Below are 23,185 nucleotides of genomic sequence, written 5' to 3' on the forward strand. Positions count from 1 at the left end.
GTCATTAGGCTGCCAATTATGGAAATGATCTCCATGGCTCTTTGGAATGTTTTTCTGCTTCCATAAGGACTTGAAAGTGTTCAATCAGCCTCTCTCGTGGGAAAGTTCAGTCATAACTGCAAAGTGTACCAGCAAAATCAAATTAAGCAAAGACATTTCATTACTATTTATGGCCCTGAGGCCTTTGGAAAAGCGTGAAGCGCTGGAGTAATGAGGGAGTGTGGACAGGAGAATTATTGCTTAATGACAAAGAGCTTATACCTAGAAGACATACACGTGATCATGAATAAAAGCCATTGATCGCATCTTTAAACAGGAATCTTGGGGGAATGTGAATTATTGATGCTTGTGTGCCTGACTTTGGACTTCCAGCACAGGTGCAAGGGCAGGACACGCTCGTCGGAATTCAAACTCCAAAATCCAAGCAAATGTTTCAATACATATCGGCATTGTTTTGTTGATAATGGTAATAATGTGACATGAGGTCTTGGAAACTGAAGTTAAGAGTTTCGAGATTGTTTTCTCAATTTGATGACAGGTCGTCTGATACTGCAAGCACTCGCCCTGTTTTTTTTTTTCTCCTCAACGGAAAAGTCAGAACGCTAAGTGCAGTCAATTGTAGCACCTGAATGGAATCCCTGCTTGTGTTGAGTCCACTTAAGCTCCCTTAATTGACCATTTGAAGGTGCCATGCTTAATTTCAACAGGCAGCATCATGATTTTGATGAGTGTGTGTGGGATGTGCACTTTCCTACTGTGATAACACAACGAGGGCTCATTTCTGAAACCCAATAAGACAAGAGGAAAATGGGATGTTTTTGCTTTTCAACGATGGAGAATCATAAAGTCTGAATCCATTGCTTTGTCAGTTCAAAAGAAAAACATAAGGATCTTTTTTTCTTATTCAGTGGCTTCAAAAAGAGGAAAATAATCCCAGTGATGAGTTGAACAGAACAGAGTGGGTTGCATGTCGATGCTAATTGAGTGAGATATTACGTATATGCATCAATAGGCAAGGAGATAGATATGAGGTGCAGGGGTCACTGTGAATGCATGGGGTTCAGTGCATGTGAACACCATGACAATTTACAAATTGGAAAATATCAGCCATGCATTGGGTGGGGTTGGTGTTTTTATCTCCTTATCTTTGCATTTGTTTGTATTAATAATAATAATAATAATAATAATAATAATAATAATAATAATAATAATAATAATAATAATAATAATAATAATAATAATAATAATTGGTGTTTAACTGTGCACACGCTCTCATTTGACATATTACAGAAGCACGAGTTTACTGTTACTGGCTTTTTGGGCACCCATGCAAGCAGAACGAACACGTTACTGCTCGCTTTTTATTCACTCAATGTCTGCATGTGTTTAGACACCGCGCTTAAGGCTCATTTGCACTGTTGACTGCCGGAATCACATCCACAGCACGCTGCGTGTCAGCTTTATCTGAATGACAAAAAAAAGCCTACAAAGTGGGTGACATTGCAACAAGTGCGCATTGCCATGTTAATCGGCTTGCATTTAGTTGAAGGTGTCATTTTCCCACCAGTGGCCGCGCGTTTAATGCAACGTTTTCGATTTATTTTTTTTCCTTCGTTCGGGCAATCAGTGAAACCGAAGCTTTTGTTTTGTTTTGTTCTTTTCATATTTTTACATAATTCTTGTATATTATAATAAAGCCCCCTCTCCCCCACATATTTCTTAATTTGGTCTAAAAACAAAATCCTGTTTAGTGTCTGATTTCATGTTTCCTAAATTTAAATGATTAGACTATATACCTCTAAAAATGTATCTTATTGCTTAGTGCGTATTTTCATATCCGAATTGGAGAAGACGTCAGAGTCGTTCAAGGCCCACACTCGAAAAGCCGCGATGAATGCATCTCGCCCGTTACCTGCTGACATCTGTTGGACAAAACGGGCTTCGTGAATGAATATGGGCAAAATTCATCAAATTTTCTTCGATTGTTCCATATGCTGATTCATTGCAAACCATTTTAATAGGCTATGGGGGAAATCTGGAGCGTCTCTGTGCATGCGCGCACGCATTGACCGACAGACACACGCACACACGGGGACGGTTCAAAAATAGCCTCCATCGTGTTGTTTGACAGAAACTTGCAGGTTGATAGAGTAAGGGGGTGAAAATGGGGATGTGGATTAAAAAAAAAAAAAAAAAAAAAGGGGCACAACGGCTGAGTGCTCATGTCATGACTCAAATAACCACGAGTGGAAAACGTAATAGTTTATCATCAAAACAATATTCGATTTATTTTATTGCGTTTTTTGTTCCAACTGACAATCTTGACACATTACCCGTACAATAATATTCCATGTTTCTCAACTCAAACAAACTTGCGAATTAAATTCATTTCATTTGCGTCAAATTCAAATTTAAAACAAGACGCATGCATTTATTTTGTATTACATGGAAAAAGGGCGTTAGTCTATCAAATAAACCGTTGCAATGTTTCATTGAACATTGGGGTTTATTTGTGCAGCTGGCATCTCTGAAGCATCCTGCCTTGGCAAGTGACTCCTGATTCGATCACGGTGCACACAAAAGAATGACGCAATATTGTTATACTAGAACTTTAGTGAAAAATGTGTTAGAACACACAGAGGCAAGTTGATGTATTATTTATTCATTTATTTCATGTCTCATTGCACATTTTCGTACATTAAGGTACCTTTTGGAAGTGACCCTGACCTTTAAACCCTCTAAAGTGGAAGCGAGGGAGGTGTAATGTGTGGGAGAAGAGGGGGAACCCTCCTGTCTGAAATCAACAGAGCATCGCGTTATTATGATCACAATTATTAGTTCGGTGACCTTGCAGTATATAGTTGGCAGTGATCGCATGACGTTTCCTCTCCATCACCTAGCTGTACTCCACCATGGCAGCAGCAGCAGCAGCAGCAGCAGCAGAGCCGCCCGCACATGCGTGCACGCACACGCGGACAGACACACGCGCGCACACAAACACACTGTCTTATTATACTAACAGGTTTGGTCGCGCTAAACCGCGTGCATACGTGCTTAAATCATTTCATTAACAAACCGCGTGGCGGTGTAAAAGCGGATTTATGAGGCTTCAAAAGATCACAGGAAGGACGCCTGTGCTGCAAGTCAGACACCTTTTGCACTACATTGCAACTCAGCTATTATTATTATTATTATTATTATTATTATTATTATTATTATTATTATTATTATTATTATTATTATTATTATTATTATTATTATTATTGTAAAGGAGTCCGACCTGCTATGCAACAAAGAGGAAAACGAATTACACAATTGCTATCCCTGCAATTGACCGAGCAGTGCATGCAATTGGTATCACCGTATATAGCAATGAGAAATATGACACCTGGGTGTTTTCTTCAAATGAATCCTGCTCAATAGTTGACTGCTTGCTGCTAAGTAGTTCGTATTGACGCTCTCTCGGATCACACAGGTCGGCCAAAGATTAACACGGGAGAGGTTTAATTGGAAGACACAGGTTTCTCTCCTCTGACCCCAGCGAGCCTTATTAATGACAGCGTTTTATTCATTCATTAATCCCACTTTTATCCCATGAACAGAGGTGTCATGCGGCGGCGGGCCATCGCGCCTGCCTGCCTGCCTGCCTGCCTGCCTGCCTGCCTGCCTGCCTGACTGCTTGCATGCATGCGCTGAACGCTCGGGGAGAAATGAAAGGAAAAAATAAAACCAGCGAAAATATACAATTGCATATTCTCACAATGCATTAAATCACAATAAACAAAAATTACCGTGGAAAAGGATACTGTTAAATATTTTTTTTCTTAGTAATATTTTTTTTAGAAAAACAAAATGCCGTTAACCAATATTATAGGAGTAAAGGAAATGGTCGTGCCTTCCACTTTTACAATGTGCGCTTTTTTCTCTATCAATTGACTTGTGATGATTATTGATAGTTTCATTAACCGACGAAACGGCCTTCAATAGAAGCCTGTTAAGCGCTTAAATCACACGGAGTCACGAAAAACAATTGAGTGCATTTAATGATAAATATTAGTCCTTTGAAGGTTTGCCGTAAAGCTCAAGGCCGTTTTTGCCTCCGTGTTCTCACGCAGCTCACCTTCATGTCTCTGAATGACGGTCTCGGCATTCTCCCGCTGCTGCATTTCCTTCTGTTTTCAAATGTAAATACATGCAATGATCGGAGTCGTTAACACCTCTTCAAAACTCTTAGGAAATTCCTTATTCTCTTCATTCATTGCTGCTGCTGCAGCTGCTGCTGCTCAATATTCTTCCCACCCTCAGCTAATCCTGCAGGAATAAATAGACCTGAATTTGACGTTTTCCATTTGCAGCCCGGCCCGGCCCGGCCGCAAAAGAAAAAAGAAAACATGGTGCAGGTGCGAATGTGTATTATATATATTACGCATGCAGCAATAATAATAATAATAATAATAATAATAATAATAATAATAATAATAATAATAATAATAATAATAATAATAATAATAATAGCGATGATGATGATGCAAGCACATTTAAAAAGTGCTAATAATAAGGATCCAACCTGAACCGTTCTGCGGCTTTCGTCACATTTGCAAAAGTTAATCGTGTTCACGCGTTGGTGATCATTTGCGCCAGATCGTTCAATCACGCAGAGCAATTTTCTCTCGCCTCCTCATCTTCTTTCTCCTCACCGACCGGCGTGGGCGCCGCTAAATGGCCTATGACGAGCGAATGCAGAAAAGAGCGGAAAGCAGCACTGCCGATGTCCCTTTGTTGACAAATCCATGAAACAACTCCAGTTTGCATGGTTTAACAGCAGGCTGCAGGCAGGAAGAGAGAGGGGGCGTGATGGCGTCACCCGACCACGTGGCCGGCCCCTTATCATATACTGGGTGGGCTTGCATGGTGGAGGTGGAGGTTGATGTGCTGGTGCCGGTGCCGGTGGTGGTGGTGGTGGCGGTGGGGGCAATCTATCAGAGTCTCTTTTAAAAGCGCCGACCTTTAAAAGCATGTGACATCTCGACTTTGCGCTCCGAGTGTGGCTCCAAACGGGACATAAGTGAGAGACGCGCGGACGCACGGACGCACGGACGCGGCAAGGCACGATTAAGTTGCCCCGTCTCCACGCAAGCTGCACATCAGACTGGAAGAAGTTTCTCTCCGTTTGCCTCTTGAAACTCGTTGGAGAGACATCCGATCTCCTGACAGGGGCCAGCGCAAAGTCAACACAGATCGGTGTGTGTGCGCGCGGCGCGGGCGCACTGCTCTGACCTTACCTTCGCACCACCGCTTGTTTTGGCTCCGAGACTTTTCTCTTCTTCTTTTTTTTTCTCCCCCCCCCCCCCCCCCTTTTTGGAAAAGAAAAGAACTGTAAGTAAGCCGTGAGATGACCCTGTCTGGAGGCAGCGAAAGAGCCAACGACATGTCCGGCCAGACGGTACTCACAACCGAGGACGTGGACATCGACGTGGTGGGCGAGGGGGACGATGAGTGCATGGAGCGGGACAGCGACTGCGACAGTCCCGGGGGCCGGGGCATCCTGCACGACCTCCGCCATGATGATGATGATGATGATGATGATGATGACATCGAGGTGGACAAAGAGGAGATGAGATCCGGCGGCGCGAGTCCGTGCTGCGAGAGCGCCGGAGAAGGGGAGACCGGCGGCGCCGGGAAGGGAGAGGAGCAGAGCGCCACGCCGGGAGGTGCGCTCCAGAAGCCCAAAAGTAGTTTGGTGAAACCGCCGTACTCGTACATCGCGCTCATCACCATGGCCATCCTCCAGAGCCCGCAGAAGAAACTCACCCTGAGCGGCATCTGTGAGTTCATCAGCAGCCGCTTCCCCTACTACCGAGAGAAGTTCCCGGCGTGGCAAAACTCCATCCGCCACAACTTGTCGCTCAACGACTGCTTCGTCAAGATCCCCCGGGAGCCCGGCAACCCCGGCAAGGGCAACTACTGGACCTTGGACCCGGCTTCGGAGGACATGTTTGACAACGGCAGCTTCCTCAGGAGGAGGAAAAGGTTCAAGAGGGTTCAGCCGGACGTGCTCAGGGACCAGACTGCTCTGATGATGCAAAGTTTCGGGGCCTACGGGCTGGCGGGCCCCTATGGGAGGCACTACGGCATCCACCCGGCCGCCTATTCCCACCCCGCGGCTTTGCAATACCCCTACATGCCTCCCGTGGGGCCCATGCTGCCCCCGGGGGTCCCTTTACTCTCCTCGGCGGAGTTGAACCGCAAAGCCTTCAACTCGCACCTCAGCCCGGGCTTGCAACTGCAGCTCAGCACTTTGAGCACGGCGTCCATGATCAAGTCGGAACCGTCCAGCAGACCCTCGTTCAGCATAGAGAACATTATCGGGGTCTCCAGCTCGTCTCCGTCCACGGTGGCGGGCTCCGCACAGGCATTCCTGCGGCCGCCCGTCACCGTTCAGTCCGCCCTGCTGAGCGCCCAGTCGCTTTCTCTGAGCCGGAGCTCCGCCGCCGCCATCGCGCCGATTCTCAGCAGCGTACCTTCCAGCATTCTTTCCGGACACGTTTTGCCCTCGGCCACTACGGCCACCGTGTCCAAATGGCCCTCACAGTGACTCTTACTCTAAAACATATTTTTATAATGAGACCTACATGTACTGGACAATGGCGCACTGTAGACAGAAACAAATAAGAAAAAGGAAATATTTCTGTACAGGTAATATTTGTAAATATTTCTTTGTTTGTTTGTTTGTTTGTTTGTTTTTTTAAAAGAATCATTTGACCTTTTCTGTCTTTTGGGGGTTTGGTTACACATCTGTGATGATTAGTTTACATTTTTTTTGTACTGGATGAAGAATGTGGAAAATTTACACAAACGCTCTGAAATAGTCTCTTTATTATGAAGGAAAAAAAACAGTATGTGTAATTCTACTTAGCTATATTGTGGTGTACATTGGCTTTATTTGTAAATAAATCAGATTCATAATTCGAATACAATTGATCTATTTTTATTACTAACTTTTCATATGCACTTGTCGGAAATGAAAAAATCAGTGGGTAAAGCAACATTCTAGAGCAGAGCATTTTAATTTAAGATTCGAATTTAAAAAATGCATTGAAATTTAATATGGCTAAAAAAATGTTGTTCTTTCGCATCTAAAATCCGCCGCAATTAAAAACATTAATAATTAATAATAATTAATAATTAAATTGCCTAAATTGCCACATAATACAACTAACCACAAGGACGACACTTTTGCATTGGATTTCGAATTTTTAGACAGAACATTCGCTTTACTGGCTTTAGTGATTTCATTTGGACTGAGATTCGGTGGCTCGACTTCCTCACAGATCACAGTTTCAACAGTTTCGCAGTTGTGTCTGGCTAATCACTTTTACACAAACAGCAAATGGTGAGTGTGTGCGTGGGGGGCACCGGCTCGCGCGCGTGTGTGTGTGTGTGTGTGCACTCTATATTTATCCGATCCCCATGGGAAAGAAAGAGAAAGGAGCCTCTCGCTGCTTCAGACACCGAAGAAGGTGATTATGCAAAAGCCTTCTCAAATGCCCCGATGGTATTTCTAATATTAAAAAGGAAATAGAAAAAAAAACGCTACAATAATAATCATCATCATAATCGTAATAATAATCATAATAATAATAATTATGATTATTAATTATGTTATGATAATAATAATAATTATGATTATTATTATTATCATAACAATAATAATTAATAATTGTTGGAGTATTTTAGAACCTCATTGTAAATAGGCAAATATTTTATCGATCATATAGTTTAATAATTTTAGAAAAGAGATTGGGATTTTTGCGGCACAATCACACAAACGGTTTTGAAGAAACTCTTTGGCAATTTTATGAAAGGAGGAAAGAAGTCCATGTTGAAAACGGAAGGTTTGTGTGAGGTTGGTTTTTTCATCGTCTATGTGCACGTTCGTTACCGGAGGTGAGAGAGAGAGAGAAAGAGATTGGTCCAGGTTGGTCCTCGGAGCGAATCCCGCCCGCTCCCGTGACTGCAGTGCACAGTTGTTGCATTTTCACTCATCCACTATATATGTGCGACGTTTACTTTGAGACGATGCACCTGTGATGAAGAAAAGAAAAACACTCCACTCACTTGAGAACTTTACATTTTGTCTTTATGACGGGAGCCAATCTAAAATTGCAAAAAAATATATATATTTTTTTTTAATCCTGACAATATTTTGGGCTACAATATAAAGTGCTGACTGGATAACACGCATGCTCATTTCAAAAGCAAACAGTAGAGTCTATATTGAGCTGTGCAGCTGCACTTGCTTGTGCACAGCAGGTGGAGAAAATCCGAGCGTGTCGTTCCCACACTTCTGACTGCCGACAGGCTTTGTCATTCTTTCAACAACTTGCAGAATTAATAGAAAAACATGGGAAGCAAATGCAACTCAAGGTGCGTTGTCAAATTTCCATCGTCTCGTTTGCAGCAACTCCACAGGATCTTCATGGCAGTGCACGTCACAAAATATTGGCACGGGTGTTAGATGCTCTATTTTTTCGATCCACCGACCTCATGGCTGAACTTTAAGACTTGAGGCATATCAGGGAAAAGTGTCAGGATATCATATTTTTATGCGTCAATCTTTATGCGCCGGGCTTCAAATTGAACGGTGAGCAGTCGAGGCTTAAGACTTTAGCGTTCCCTGACCCCGAGGACAATAAGTAAAATGAATTAATGGTATCGGGAAGACGAGTAAAAATAAAAATAAATAAATAAAACAGACTTTAATTTGAACCCACAATCAGCATTGGGGCCTTTCCTTTAGTCTCAGTTTACTCTTGCTTTGATATAAAAGTATAGACCAGAATGATCTCATAATAAAATATACAGTATACCCTTCAACCTCTAACCCGAATGACCAACTTACTGTATGTGGGATATTAAAAATACAATCTACTGCCAAACAAATGCTGGCTCAGTTTATTTATTTATTTATTTATTTATTTATTTATTTATTTATTTATTTATTTATTTATTTATTTATTTATTTATTTATTTATTTATTTATTTATTTATTTATTTATTTATTTATATTTTGACAAAACAGGTATGAAGCATAAAATTAACTTACATAAACATTTATTTGTAAGAGAAAGTTGGATTTTGTCAAATGAATCATCTCTTCAAATGTGATTTGTTGTCTGAACAGGGTGTTTTTGTCCTCTAGTCAACACCGTGCCACTGGAAAACCCCTCCTCAATAACTAGGTCATCTTCCACACCACAAGCAATGCCTTCACCCGGGAGGAAGCCACAGACAGTAAATGTAGGTACAGCAGTTACTGAATATTTAAAAAGGCATCAAGATGAAGCAATAAATGACAAAGTAAAGCTGATGTGGCCAGGCATTAATAACTAATGGCTATCAGTGAGTTATTGGCTGCTCGCTTTGTAATGAAAGTGTCATTGCAAATCAGCAGTTGTCCAAGGTTATTATTATTTATACATAATTGATGCCAGAACCACAAGGAACATGTCTGCCCCAACACCTTGGGTGTCAACAGAGGAAAAGGTCACAGAGGAGATCATGCCTGTGGGCTGAGATTTACACGCTGAGGGGAGTGTAAAAGCCAGGCAGCCCTTCACATTTCCATATCTGTATACAGACGAGCAAAAGATATTTGACATGTGCAGCTTGTGATGACGTAGAATTGGTGCAGGTCTTGTTGCATGACAAATTCCATAGGTGAACTGTGCGTGCGTGCATGCATGCATCCAATATGATGCATACAGATTGATGTCCTTGGTTGTTGTTCAAATGTTACATCCATTATGGTTCTTCTTATTGTATGAACTTCCCATATACAGTTATAATATGAATGAATGTGCAATATATCCTACAAAATGTGTCTTCTTTCTTTAAAACTCTGAAATCCGTTTTACTGGGCAAGAGGCGGAGTGCACCTTAACTAATCACCAGCCCTTAACAGGGACAAATAATCATTCATGCCTATAGTCAATTAACCGTTTTCAATTAACTGAGGCACAGGTTTATTATGTGGGAGGAAGCGGGAGTATCTGGAGTTTAACCTAGCAAGCACCGGGACAACACACACTGCACAGGAAGAGGGACAGGCTTCCAATGAGTAACCTCAGAACTGTGAGGCAGATGTGTTAACCACTCATTCACACCTCCAAACTGATTCCACAATGTCTAGTGGTCCATCGTGCCACTCTCCAAACTGATTTTATAAAGTACAAAATGGATTTGATAAAATGTGTCAAACATTTCTAAGCAAAGAAAAACTGCCAGTGCAATGGTAGTTATGCCATAATATCTTAGCAAAATATCTGCCAGGCCATCTAATAGCTGAAGGTAAAAAGTCCGATGTTCTCAGGGTACCTGAATGTCTCAATGGTTTGGACTGCAACGTCAGCAGTCATCGACCAATGAGAACGTGTAAATGATGACGTATACCGGAAATGTACGCACGGTAAACATTGTCAAGCCGCTTGCCAGTTTGTCACTTGACAAAAGCCACGTCTATCTCTTGACAGTTATGCACACTTGGTGTCTCGTTTCCATATGTTTTTTACTCGGCGTTGTTGTGAGATGGGGAGTGTCCTTAAATTCCTATTCTGGTAGGAAACCTATTCTATATTTGCATCGCGCCTATAACCTTGCCGCTAATTGCAAAAGCATCATGCTCGGAAGTCCACAAAGTATATTGGAATGAAACCCACAAGCAATGTTGCGTGTAATACCTTGTGTTTGAAACGGAATCATTTGTCCATTTCTCATTCCCTACAACTTGCATGTGTTTCAAGGTGCAGGAAAAGCACCGATGTTTGGCGACTATGAAGCACAGAGGCACTGGCAAGAAATGACCTACAATCTTCCAGTGCATGAATGGTCAGTCAGTATATTCGACGCCTTGTAAACAAATACCATTTGGCCACGCGACATTGCTGTACGTGGTTGTATGCAGTACCCTATGGCTTGCAATGTGTAACATCTACTCTTCTTGTCTTGGTATTATTCAACTTGCAATGCATTTCAAAATATCGAATGTAATATGAGCTTTTAATGTTACTGCAGAAGATTCTTTTTTGTTGTTGTCCTTCTCCAGGTACTTAAACAGCACGGACAACGACTTGAATTACTGGGGTCTTGACTATCCTCCTCTGACTGCCTACCACAGCCTGATCTGTGCTCATATGTAAGTAACTTGTGATGAATGCAAACACTCTCATGACGAGACTTCAGTAAAACATTTGAATTGAGCATTTCTTCCAATTTGATGTCCCCACCCTTCCCTCTCCACATATCCAACAACAAATAATTTGTTTGACGTTGCAGTGCCAAGATAATAAACCCTGAATGGGTGCAGCTTCACAAATCCAGAGGTTATGAAAGTGCAACGCACAAGCTATTTATGAGAACAACAGGTACGGGAATAAATCCACCATGTGCAGTCACCAGCACAATTGAAAGTTCTGCCTTTGTTTCTTTGTTGCAGTCCTTGTTGCAGATGTCCTCATATACATCCCTGCTGTTATATTATGTTGTTTATGGCTGAATAATGGAACTATTAAGAGAAAGGTGAGACATGATGTTCTAGTGGCATTTCCTGAAATATCATCTCCACCTAAAGATAACGTCAAACATTGATCAGTGCACTCTTTTTATTGGCCCTAACTGCAATGTATTGTAATAGTACAGTTAGCGTGTCCGTTGGTGGGAATGACGAGAAACAACAGTGTTAAGTTCCAAGACAACAAACAACGATATATCTGATCATCTTAAGACATCTGAATAACAATATACAGAAAATCCAGTTTACAGTGTCATCCATCATCCAATCACATCATCTGCTTTTCTGTGTGGTGTGTAAAAAATACAATTAAAATAACCTCCTCCCCCCCCCCGCTCAGATTTGCACTCTGCTCTGCTTTCTGATGTATCCAGGGCTACTTCTTATCGACTATGGACATTTCCAGTATCCTTTCTATATATGATGTCAGTGTGTTATTCTATTGACAGAATGACAAAGCTTTACAGTGTTGCTTCGTTATCATACCAATTTACAACAAGTTATTTCAAGCGTGTAAGTTTCTTCTGCATGTGGTGGAGGCTTTTTTCCTGGAGCAGAATAAAATGTAGCTGACAAAATGTTTTCATCTAGTCAGCAATACATCAAACCCATTTCTTTTTTACTTGTGAGAACACTCTGTTTCCATTTATTACGCTTAACAGTGGCGAGGTACAATGCAGTGAGCCTGGGCTTTGCCCTGTGGGCTGTCCTGGCTCTGGGACTGGGTTGGGATGGACTGGGCTCCATGGCCTTCACCCTGGCCCTCAACTACAAACAGATGGAGCTCTACCACGCTCTACCCTTCTTCTGCTACCTCCTGGGAAAGTGTTTCAAAATGGGCATCACGGGGCGAGGGTGAGTGTAACCCTAACTTTGACTACAGCAATCCCAGTTTAGCCAATTCTAATTTAGCCATCATATTGTTTCAACCTTGGAAAGAAGGCACATTCAACTGGAGCACCAGAGAATGACTCAGCTAGGATGCTGTTACTTTGGTCTATTTATCTAGTAACAATGTTCCAAGGGCATTTCAAGCAAACGGAGAGCCGGATTAGAAGGGTTGGTGGGATGATATGTCCAGATGACATTCTAGCTATGCCCAAACTCTTCAGCTATGCCTGGATGTGCAGCAGAAGGAGGTCATCTCCCTGAACCGAGGTTCTGGCGAATGAACGTTTTGATGTGGGGAAATTACTGTAAAGGCAAAAAGGATATCATGGTATCTTTTTTTTTTGTCATCCTCTTAACGCAGGTTGTTCATGTTGTGGCGAGTCGCCGCTACAGTATTGGTGACGTTTGCTCTCTGCTGGTTGCCCTTCCTCTCTGATCCCGCTCAGACCTTGCAGGTGCTCAGGAGAATCTTTCCCGTGGCTCGAGGCCTGTTTGAGGTACAGTAGTCCAAAGGAAAGCAAGAAGAAAAACGTTTGAGATCCAATCGTTATTTGGAGAAAACATTTGTACACTTGTCTAGGAATTGTGGCTTGCAACTGTGGTAGGTTATTCAGAGAAATAAGCAGGAGATGAAAATTGATCTAGTAAATTGATTCGTCACCATCAGACATTTTCCAGGGAATGACATTTCAATACCAAGGAATTGACGTGCTAATTTCATGGACATGCTAACAAATGTGTTGCAAAATGTGTTTTTTCATCTAGGTCAAGCAAAACCTCATAGTGCCTTCTTAGCGCTTTCAAGCGCCACATATTTTCAAGTGCTCTCCTGCCAAAAGATGAGGAATCAAATGTTGCAAAGGTCAGGGGATCTGTTCAACTCTGCCACAAGGGATGGAACCTGAATGATCCAGACTTAATGGTCTTATCGTTAATTGCGTTGGAGGAGGACTTATGAATGCTGGGCTAGTTTTCCAGCTCGGATGCGGGATGGGCAAAGCGCCTTGACATTACATTCGCCGGTATTGACAGATGTGTGTGTAAATAAATACGGAGGTGTTCATGAAAGACCCCTCGACAGCTTAGTCTAGGGATTGGCCCTTGACAAATAATGTGCTCATAAAGAGTTTGCAATTTTTGGTTCAATAAGGTGCCTGCTGTGCTGGGTCACGCTGCCTTCAACTACTTGTGAGCAGAAGCATATACGTACTTTGGGGAGTGGCGGGGCGGGGCGGTGACTGGCGCTAGTGGCGACTACTGGGTGTGAGGACTTGTAAGTTTACCCTCTGAACTACATTCTTGCGTCTCAGATTGCCCCCCCCCCCCCCCCCACCCGCTCACAAAAATGACACCAAATGCTTCTCCCTGTGAAATAGGCTTCTAGGTGACAGTGCCACACCACTCACTCTCACCCCGTTTGCAATGGCCCCCCTCCGGCGTTCCTGTGTTGCCTTTAGGTGGCATTCAAGAACATTCCCATGGTGGTTATTTGGAGTGAGACGACTGACGGGGGTAAAAAGGGCGGCGCGGTTGATAGAGCAGAACATCGGACAGCCCGATGCTGACAGGGCTAACACGAGGGTCCGCACAGCTGTGCCGTGAGCAGCTGTAGCGAGGACGACAGACGCAAATAGGCCAGAAATCGCATTTCTACGTAGTCATGGCCCGAGACCACACAAGTGATGAAGCTGATCCAGTTATACGCGCTCTGTTTCGGGTGACGTCATTGCGGTGCGCAGTGGCAGCGACGAAGATCTCTTCTCTGAACCCGACAAGCGAAAGACAAAAGTGGCAAGAAGTCAATAGATACCTGTTCCCGCCAAACACAACAACTTTGAGCAGACTTTTCAGTTAGGTCTCCAATCTAGGTTAGACGAAGGATTCTAGTCTGACCTTTGACCTTGTATGGCCACACCTCCGATCTGTCCTGTCTCCCAGGAATGCTCCAGGAACATTTGAATGACTCAACATTAGTTGGAAATGCGAGTTCAAAGTGCAAAGCTAGCGGCGTGCCTCCAAATAGTACGCAGCAAACCTCCAACAATACATAAATGCTCGCGACATGCTTCAATGCACGTGTTATGTGTTTCGCACGTGTTGAGTGTTTCGCTTCCGACACGTATGCCGACGATGAGTTTGCATCGCTTCTTATTGAACCAAGTGTGCATGTGGACAGGATAAGGTGGCCAACGCATGGTGCAGCTTGAACATCCTGATCAAGATCAAGTCCATTCTGTCTGGTGACGTCCAACTCTACCTCAGGTAATCTCCTCATCCATATTTGCTGCCGTTGTCGTTGTTTGAAGCAGTGGGGAAACAGCCTGCTCAAGGGTGGAAATACTGTGTTCTAGTGGGGTAGGAACATCTTGTGAGGACCTTCTGAACATGAAGGTGTTTTTCGCAATGTGGTGACGAGCTTTGGTTGCTTGTGGCCTGTGATATTTCTACACAGCAAAACCAAGGTTATCCAATCTCAAACTGTAAAAATTGGATCTATAATACATGGGAGCCTTCTTTGAATTGCTATTTTGAACAAAAGCTGAGCTGGGAGGAAGCAGTTGATATGACGCTTGTGCTTGAATATCCTATCAGTCTAAATGGAGGAGTCCTATGTTTGCTGCATGAGTATGTTTTTGCCAGGCTGCTAAGTCCTGGGATCACTTCTTGAACTGGAGTGATTTTCAACCCAAATAAAAAACACTTGCTAAATACTTCTGCCTTGGTTGGTGTACGTAGACTGAAATGGTATGGGTGTCATTGACGGTGACAATTGAAGGGTTAAACTAATGGTCCCCTGGGGACAATCTTTCGGTTCTTCTACATAGCCAGAACTTCCATTTGGATGGAACGTATTCAAATGGCGGTCTTGTCGTCACCAAATGCGAACGTTCCGCCGAATGTCACAGCGTCTCAATCTGCTTGTGTTTGCACACATGGTAGTAAATATTGTCCTAATCCTATTCACACTTGAATGTGTGTCCAGTCGTAGTCAATTTGACGGCTACACTATAAGAGCTTATGCATGTGTTCTTCTGCTTTTGATCTGGATGTAAGCTGCTTTTCTATCCAGTGCTCATTTTTCTTTTCAGAAGCCTGCTCATCTGAATTTTTGTGTGTATCTCTTTTATTCCAGTTTGGCCTGCACTGTCCTGGCAGTCCTACCATCATGTATCAGAGTGTTGAGAAAAGCTACATTCTGGCACTTTAAACTGGCCTTGGTGAGCAGGAGCAGCAGTTAAGGCACCAATTAGCACCGCACAGCATTCATTTGGTTTTGTTTACCCGTCGCGTCTAATGTGAATGGTATAAGATTTGCTCCGTTGCATTTTTATTCTCATCTCATTGATACAAGTCGAATTGTTGTTTGCATGAATTGAAGTCGAATCATTGCTTTCCCTTTTAGGTCAACTCATCATTGGGGTTCTTCCTTTTCTCCTATCAAGTACATGAGAAGTCCATTCTCTTGGCGTCCTTGTAAGTACAGCAAAAAAGATCCGTTTCTAAAAATGACTGCAAGGCAGTGATGTTCTTAGATTCTAGTGTCCTAAAAAAAAAAAGTCTTGATTTAATATTGTTATAAAGACAAAAAAAAAACGTATGCATTTCATGAGCACTAAATAAAGGTAGAGGGTGTTTGAGAGCAGCGGATTTGGATCCTTGATCCGGGATCTTGTATTAATCTAGATTAGAGTAGATTGTTGCTTTATTAACTATTGAGTTCTATCTAACACCTGTCCCCATAAATCAATCAGTGATGCGTGTCCAGGGATTAGGAAAGAATGGAACGCAACAGCTCTGGCCTTGTTTGCGCAGGATCAATTATTGAACTGTAACAGGATCGGCAAAGAGCGCCGAGCGCTGGAAAGGGCCTCCTTCGCAGCGTACGACAGCACAGTGTAAAGTCGTGTCAAGATATTGCCCGTCCGTCCAGATGGTCAATTCCACGAGAAGACCCAGCGCTACTTGGAGTAATTATTATGTCAAATCTTTGCCGCTGTTTGAGGAGTGACCAATTCAAGTGGATCTTGTATGATCATCTTCATGACAAAGACGTGCCTCAAAATCCAGTGTTGACGGAGTGCTTATCTCTTCTAGGCCCGTGTGTCTCTTCCTCAACGACCTTCCACTCATGTCCATTTGGTTCCTGCAAGTCTCTACATTTAGGTAAAGCCGACTGTGGCTTTCTAAACGTATTACCCTTCCGTGCGATGTGTTTTATGCTTAAGGAATGACGTGTCATCGGCTCCCCCAAAAGCAAAACTCTAAACCGTGAATCAAGGACACCGATTGGCCAGAATGTAAATGTTTCTTCGAAGGACACACAGCAACAATAATGAAGTGATATCATTCATGGCTAAAGTTGCCAAAGTTGCGTAATGACCTAGTACAAAGTCATCAGTCGTTCGATTTTCACCCATGGTTTAACTGTTATTGGTCCGTGCTTTTCTCGTCTCGAATCGGATAACTGTCAAATGGCAAATGGCAGTGAGTCGTTGGGGTTAAGGTGAGGAGCGCTTTTGGAAAGCCAAGTGGTGGTGGTGGTGTTTCAGGTGCTTCCTCAACTTTCACCAGCTGTTGTTCAATTCTTCCGGCAGCTGTAATTGTTGTGTGTGTGTGTGTGTGTCTGCTTTAGGATAAGGATACAAGGGGATTAGCCTACATAGTCCGAATGCCTGCTGTCCAAGTGCGCATTGTATAGGGACAGAAGGTCATTCTCCGCTTTCCCAGTACAGTCTGACATGGAGATAATGCGCATCCTCTCCAGGCTCTATTATCTAAAAAATACATCTTTTGTTTGCATAATTGGTTGAATGTTTAAACTGATTATGTGTTTCTAAAATGTTTGGCTGTTGAATGGGGCCTTTGCAGAGAGAGAGAGAAAAAGGACGAGTGGCTGGGAATGGAGGGCTTTTTGATAGCTGGGGTGTTGTGCCATTTACTATGAGTCAACTGTTGTTCTTGCCCATGGTCAGCGGCTAAACCAAGTTAAGCTTTGTATGACTGTCACAGTTACTGCTCTGGGGAACAAAATGCTAGTGTGAAGATTGGCTATGTACTGTTGCTCTGCACTCTGCAGATATATTTGTGAACTTAATGTGTGACATATCATTTGACAAGTATTGGCTATTACATAAAGATGTTTTTTTTTGTTTTTGTTTTTCTTCTGTCCCGTGTCTGGCCGCACAGCATGCTGCCTCTGTTTCTGAAGGACGGTCTTCTAGTGCCGTACGTCGTGACTTGGCTCGCCTTCCTCTTCTTCGGCACCTACTTACTGTCAGCCCTGGAGCAAGAGCTTGCGCTGGGTGCCTACCAAAAGCTCTTGGTATTCCTACCCAGAATGGACCTGGCTCAGATTGTCAGATGGAAGGTTAGTGTCAGCTGATGGTGCGATAACAAGAGAAGATTCAAATCTTAAACAAGCTACTTGTAATGTGCTTGTTACTTTCACATGACGGGCCCCTCGAAAACAAAACGGCCTTGTTGAATGGATAGGGTTCCCTTTCTTCTAAAAACAGTGAGGGTGAAAACATTGACTGGTGATAGGACATCAAAACAGGAATAGAAGATTAGGGAACCACATTTTAGCTTTCCTAAGACACCACATGGGAAGAGTGTTTCAACACTTGATTATTATAATAATCTGATCGATCCATCAGTCTTTACAGATCTGTCATGACTTGCTGTGTTCCTTGTTCCACCTGTTGAATGAAATCTGGAACTGAGCAAAAATATTCTTGTTGTTGGAATAATGTAAGCGGGTAAGACATCTGGCCAACAGCTCTGCCCGCCATAAATTCCAATATTTAGGCCTACATGGAAAAATGCTGGCTTCGAGCAAAAGGCTCTATCAAAGTTGTGAATGAGATCCACATAGATAGAGGAACGCAGAAATGAAAGATGAACTTAACGTCATCCAGTAAGTAGCTCACCATAATGAATTGATGATGCGCAGATAATACAATTCGTCTCGGAATGAGCAGATATGTTTATAAAGAAAGATTATATGTCAATGCAAAGTTCTGCGAGAATCATGAACGCTTTACGTACGTTTGCGTCCAGTCTGCAGGGCCAGGCCCGTGGCGAAAAAAAAGCCACTGTGCTAGAGTGTCAAGAGATGAAGTGAAGGTGTCTTTTTATAGCGTATGTCATTAACACACGTTTGCCTAGATATATTTATTTACACAAGCAGCATAAATAGCGAGCCCCGGTGACGGTGATAGGGTTTCATAGGTTGGGCGCTCACGGGGTGTTTCCTCGATCCTATTCACTGATTTATCTTGGGGTCATAAAGCTTAAATAGACACACAAGTGATCTCACGCTCACCATCAGCTGTTCGCATCTCTGGTGGTAAATTGAATTACTTGCTTTGATAAATCATAGTCACATTACAACAGTTAGTTTTTAGCCTGAGGTGCCGGGCCTTCTTTTTTTTTTGCTTATGGTTTTCTTTCTTTCTTTCTTTCTCTATTTGGTAATACTTTCTTCTTGGGAACATCGCATAAACTTGTGTGGTGGTGATTAAATGTCAGAAAGCTTCTGAAGGGATATCCAGAAAGGAGAGATCCTGTCATGGACTAAGTCAGGAATGTTTCAATTTAAAACAAACCTTGTTGACTTCCACAAAGGAGCCTCAGTTCACAATGACAACAATTTATGGAGCAAAAGTTTTTTTCCTGTAATTCTGACTTCGTGACTAAATTGCATGAATGTGACAGAGAACCTTCTGGCCTGCCTACCCAATTTGGGTGACGTCACCGCAGTATCAAGAGAACTTGTCAGTCCGCGCATATCCAAATGTTCTTTTCCGCCGGAAAGCGTGACGCATGAACGCACAAATGCGATCAATGTTTTTAGTGTCCATGAAAACAGTGCGTCACATTCTAATTTGAGCTCGGATGTGTCCATGTAAACGAAGCCAGTGCTAAACCTTCCCCATTTTCTGACCCTGTTTTTGACAACCAAAGCTTTTATCAATACTTTTGTGACTGTTGTCACCTTAATGCAAGTTAAAAAGAAGATTGTGGATGTTTACAAAACTGGGCATGACAGCTTTAACCAGCAACTCCATTCTGGTCACATTAAGGTGGCTGTAGGTTGACTAACTCTGCTCTTATCAGCACTTGAAGTCCTTAGCTTCGGGGTTGACCTACTTTTCTCTTCCTGCACTGTGTGAATATTTACATGGAGTGTTCAATTAGAACAGAAAAAGGTTTGTGTGGTATGACTGTAGGCACACTGTTTGTTTGGTGTCGTGACTTAAATGAAGATCAGGTCACATTTTGCCAGCAATTTACACAGAACTCCAGGAAATTTCAGGGTACTTCCTTTTTCTTGCAGCAGTTTCTAGTCTGAGACCCGATGCGTAGGAGAGCAAAAGGCAAAAGATGAGATCAAGGCTTTCTATCTAGTCTAACATTCTGTTTCCAAGAGTAAAGTGGCTTTTATAATGAACAATTTTCCTGGAGCTTGCTGGCGACTGAAACGCCTGCACTCATTCTGGCTGAGTACTATAGAGCCTAAATTTGTACCCAAACATCACTTTAGTTATTTGGAAATGATATTAATCTCCGTGCAGTAGGATTATGTATTTATCTATTTGTACTTGATTATGTTTAGAGTGTAGCCCCCCCCCCCCGCCTCATCTTTTGTGTTACCAATGACAAGGCCTCCCTCTCTTTGCCTTCCAGTTCTACATGAGCATCTTCACCATGGCCTGTTTGAGCATCGCAAGCGTTGCTCTCTCTCCACCGCCGCATTTGCCGGACTTGTTTCCTGTGCTAGTGTCGACTTTTTCTTTTGTTCATTTTTTGGGGACGTTTCTCTACTTCAATGTCATCCAGTTTAGTGAATTGCCAAGCAAGAAAGTCCAGAAGAACAAATAAGTCCATTCTATGCCCCCTTTAAATTGTGCACATAATCCATCTGCATTGTTTTTGCAGCTGTACAAGTCATTCGCTGAATGGTCTGTTTTTCTATTTTTCCATTGCCTCTTTTTTTTTTACGTACCATAAAAGTTTTGTACAAATGTATTTTAATCAGAAAATAAACTAAAACTATCAACTGAAATGTTCGCCAGTTTTATTAGCGTATAAAGTTATACAATTTCAAGCAATTATATCAGGAATTCATAGGCAATAATCGGACACAAATGACGACGCGTGTTGTTACTAAATAATCAAAATGATTTGGAGTTGTTGATAGCACAATAGGCCACCTGACGAGACGGGCCCTTTTTGCAGCAAAGCAGGACAGGCCCTTAAAGGAGATGATGGAAGGTGACATATCCCAGCATAATGCTATAAAGTTGAAATACCACAGAAAAGCGCTACATGCAATTTCACTCTGCAATCTTTCTCGGAGTTAATGACATGGGCATAAAAAAAAACCATTACAACTATAAATGTTAGCAGGTCAGAGAGAGGTGCCGGAGCATCGGACGGAGGGGGCTCTCCGCCGGCGGCCAATAAAGGGCCACGCCGCGCACGTGCATTTAGCGTGACTGTGGAAAAATGCCATTTGGTGCCCATTGATTGACATACGTGATGAACATTTTGAAGCCTTTTTTTTGTCGAGGCAGCGCACTGAATGCTAATAGCATCAACATTTTTGCAAGCGCCAAAATTGGCAATCATTTGCCGCTTAGCGTCACATCCTTTTTGTTGCCACATTGCGCTGACATGCCAACACAACTGTCAACTTGCAGTGACATGAGATCAAGTCATGTTGCCACCCACTAGCAATGCGTCTTGTCACACCTGAGAATGAATGGTGAGCCATCCTAGCTGGATGTCCGCGCCTCTTCACCCCGTGTCAGCTGCTGCCCCCCCCCCCCCCCCCCCACACACACACTTGCGTTATTGATACTATAAACGTTTGGAAGCAGGAAACCCTTCCAAGCAGTATAAAAAAAAAAGCAATAACCCTACATTTTCCAGACAACATTCTATTTGTATTCATTTATTGAATCGGCATGTGTCAAACTGAAAGGACTAGTAACCCGATTGCCTGATAAATGTTTTTGAATGATTTTTAATATCTCCTGTGATTGATGACCAATCAAACACAGCTTTGCTTCCAACTTTATATAAGAACAGAAAAAGTAATAGAATGGGAATGGCAACAGGGAATGTTTTGATGAAGACTTTGCGCAAGCAGCAAATCATCTTGTGACTGTCACGTTCAACATTTAGTCCTCGATTAAGTATCAAAAGTAAATATTTGTTACCACAGTAACAAATAAGGTCAAGCACTACTCAGGATTCTGCATTGCAAATCATTTCGGATTAGACTACTTCCCGTATCCTTCCAAATGAAAGTTTACACTGACAGGAGGAGTTCAAGGAAGCGTCCATCAGGAAGTCGGGTCGCCGCCGTTCACCCCAATCGGGCCCGGCACTTTGCGATATCTGTACGACACACTCCCAATGAAAACATTAGTTCTGTTTACGCTTGCGCTGGCTTTGTCCTTCACGTGGCCTCTAAGGGCGATAAAGCGAGAGTTACACGATCCACCTTAGGCAGAAATAGGAAATGTCGCTGTGAGCGGCAGCTGTCGCTCGGGTCGACTCGTGCAGCGAGAGGCCTCGGCCTTCCCAGGCACCGCCAAATAAAGAGACTACCGTGTCGTAGGACCCCTGAACTCCCCCGACGGCACACACTTTCCCTTTTCCAACTGTGGGCTTGATGGCAAGAACATCATTTGCACAAAAGTTGCTGGATTGGGGTTCTTGCGTGCAATCCAAATGTGTCCGTTTCCTGGCAGAAGATAGACGCGGCAAACATGACGGCCGATTGGCCGCTCGCTATACGTTGCTTGGGCAAAGCAACGGCGGGCGGCATCCCGGACTGACAGAGCGTATTGGACATCCATCTGAGCGGGAGTTGAAGAGCAATTCCGTGAGCTGTCAGCGGCCGGGATGACTCGCAAAACAAAAAGCTGGGGAATATGGGAGAAGAAAACATGATGCTAACCCCGCTCATATTCCGCACAAACTGTCAAGATGGAATGTTTGCCAAGTATAAAGCCCACATGAGTCCATGATTGACTTTTGTAAGAAGCCTTCTTCAACAAACACTTGGTTGTGCTCAAATGAGAGACTGTAAAGGTCGCCATGTAATGTGCATGTTCAATACATTTGAATGGACACTTGTTTCTGTTCATATATTTTTTTCCATATTATATTAGTGACTTACATTGATGATCATTTAGAAATGCAAACTAAAACTGCCTGATTTGGATCAACACTGGCACGCAACGGTGTATTTATTTTGGTGGCGCTTGATGTAAAAAAGTTTGAGAAGCACCGCAATCCGAATCCAAATAGAACTAGGCAGATTTGCCTAATATGACCATGTGCCTAATGTTGTGGCCAATGGGTATATTTTGCACCTTGGCTTGAAAAATGGCCTTTCACGCTATCAGAAATGGCGCCTTCAAAGATTGCACACTATGCAATCCAGAGCGGCGATCGAACTTGGTTTTATATTGGAGCAAAACAGCCCGATATACAACTCCCTCTTTAATTACGGCGCCGTGTTCAATCAGAAAGCGTAGAACTCCCGCCGGACAGGTGGCATGTGTCCATGAGGCCTCCGAGGATTGATGCGCCCGCTCGCTGGGCTGGGCTGGGCTGGGCTGTGCCGGGCCCAGCCGGGTTCTGGCGGCCCGCGCCGTGGGAAAAAGTGATGGGCTTTAAGGAGTCTTCTTTTTAATACAGCCCATT

General features: G+C 43.1%; 2 protein-coding genes across 5 annotated transcripts; both read left to right on the plus strand.

Annotated features, from left to right (window-relative positions):
- The first annotated feature begins 4,906 nt into the window (after positions 1-4,906).
- Positions 4,907-6,977, plus strand: foxd3 (forkhead box D3). 2 transcript variants are annotated; one of them, XM_061298201.1, is made up of 2 exons: positions 4,907-5,241; positions 5,368-6,977. In XM_061298201.1, the coding sequence occupies exon 2, from the start codon at positions 5,393-5,395 to the stop codon at positions 6,593-6,595; it is 1,203 nt and encodes a 400-aa protein (XP_061154185.1). In that variant the 5' UTR covers positions 4,907-5,241; positions 5,368-5,392; the 3' UTR covers positions 6,596-6,977. The 2 variants fall into 2 exon arrangements, with proteins under 2 accessions (XP_061154185.1, XP_061154186.1); XM_061298202.1 differs by having other exon boundaries at positions 5,373-6,977.
- A 3,470-nt stretch (positions 6,978-10,447) lies between these two features.
- On the plus strand, positions 10,448-20,528 carry alg6 (ALG6 alpha-1,3-glucosyltransferase). 3 transcript variants are annotated; one of them, XM_061298021.1, is made up of 14 exons: positions 10,448-10,616; positions 10,803-10,887; positions 11,105-11,194; positions 11,335-11,423; positions 11,495-11,577; positions 11,910-11,974; positions 12,239-12,424; positions 12,822-12,957; positions 14,637-14,722; positions 15,594-15,678; positions 15,864-15,934; positions 16,556-16,624; positions 17,648-17,828; positions 20,150-20,528. In XM_061298021.1, exons 1-14 carry the CDS (start codon positions 10,535-10,537, stop codon positions 20,342-20,344), a joined length of 1,503 nt encoding a protein of 500 aa, XP_061154005.1. In that variant the 5' UTR covers positions 10,448-10,534; the 3' UTR covers positions 20,345-20,528. The 3 variants fall into 3 exon arrangements, with proteins under 3 accessions (XP_061154005.1, XP_061154006.1, XP_061154007.1); XM_061298022.1 differs by lacking the exon at positions 10,803-10,887 and having other exon boundaries at positions 10,478-10,616; XM_061298023.1 differs by lacking the exons at positions 10,448-10,616; positions 10,803-10,887; positions 11,105-11,194; positions 11,335-11,423 and having other exon boundaries at positions 11,499-11,577; positions 11,944-11,974.
- The last annotated feature ends 2,657 nt before the right edge of the window (positions 20,529-23,185 follow it).

The sequence above is a fragment of the Syngnathus typhle genome, linkage group LG14, assembly GCF_033458585.1.
Source record: "Syngnathus typhle isolate RoL2023-S1 ecotype Sweden linkage group LG14, RoL_Styp_1.0, whole genome shotgun sequence".
In the NCBI taxonomy this organism is placed as follows: Eukaryota; Metazoa; Chordata; class Actinopteri; order Syngnathiformes; family Syngnathidae; genus Syngnathus; species Syngnathus typhle.

What these genes read in the sequence shown, in the direction of transcription:
- foxd3 (XM_061298201.1), top strand. Translation starts at nt 5,393, where the DNA reads ATGACCCTGTCTGGAGGCAGCGAAAGAGCCAACGACATGTCCGGCCAG.
- alg6 (XM_061298021.1), top strand. Translation starts at nt 10,535, where the DNA reads ATGCACACTTGGTGTCTCGTTTCCATATGTTTTTTACTCGGCGTTGTT. An exon ending in TCCATTCTCTTGGCGTCCTT is followed by an intron (nt 15,935 to 16,555) that starts GTAAGTACAGCA and finishes TATCTCTTCTAG; the next exon opens with GCCCGTGTGTCTCTTCCTCA. An exon ending in CTGCAAGTCTCTACATTTAG is followed by an intron (nt 16,625 to 17,647) that starts GTAAAGCCGACT and finishes CTGGCCGCACAG; the next exon opens with CATGCTGCCTCTGTTTCTGA.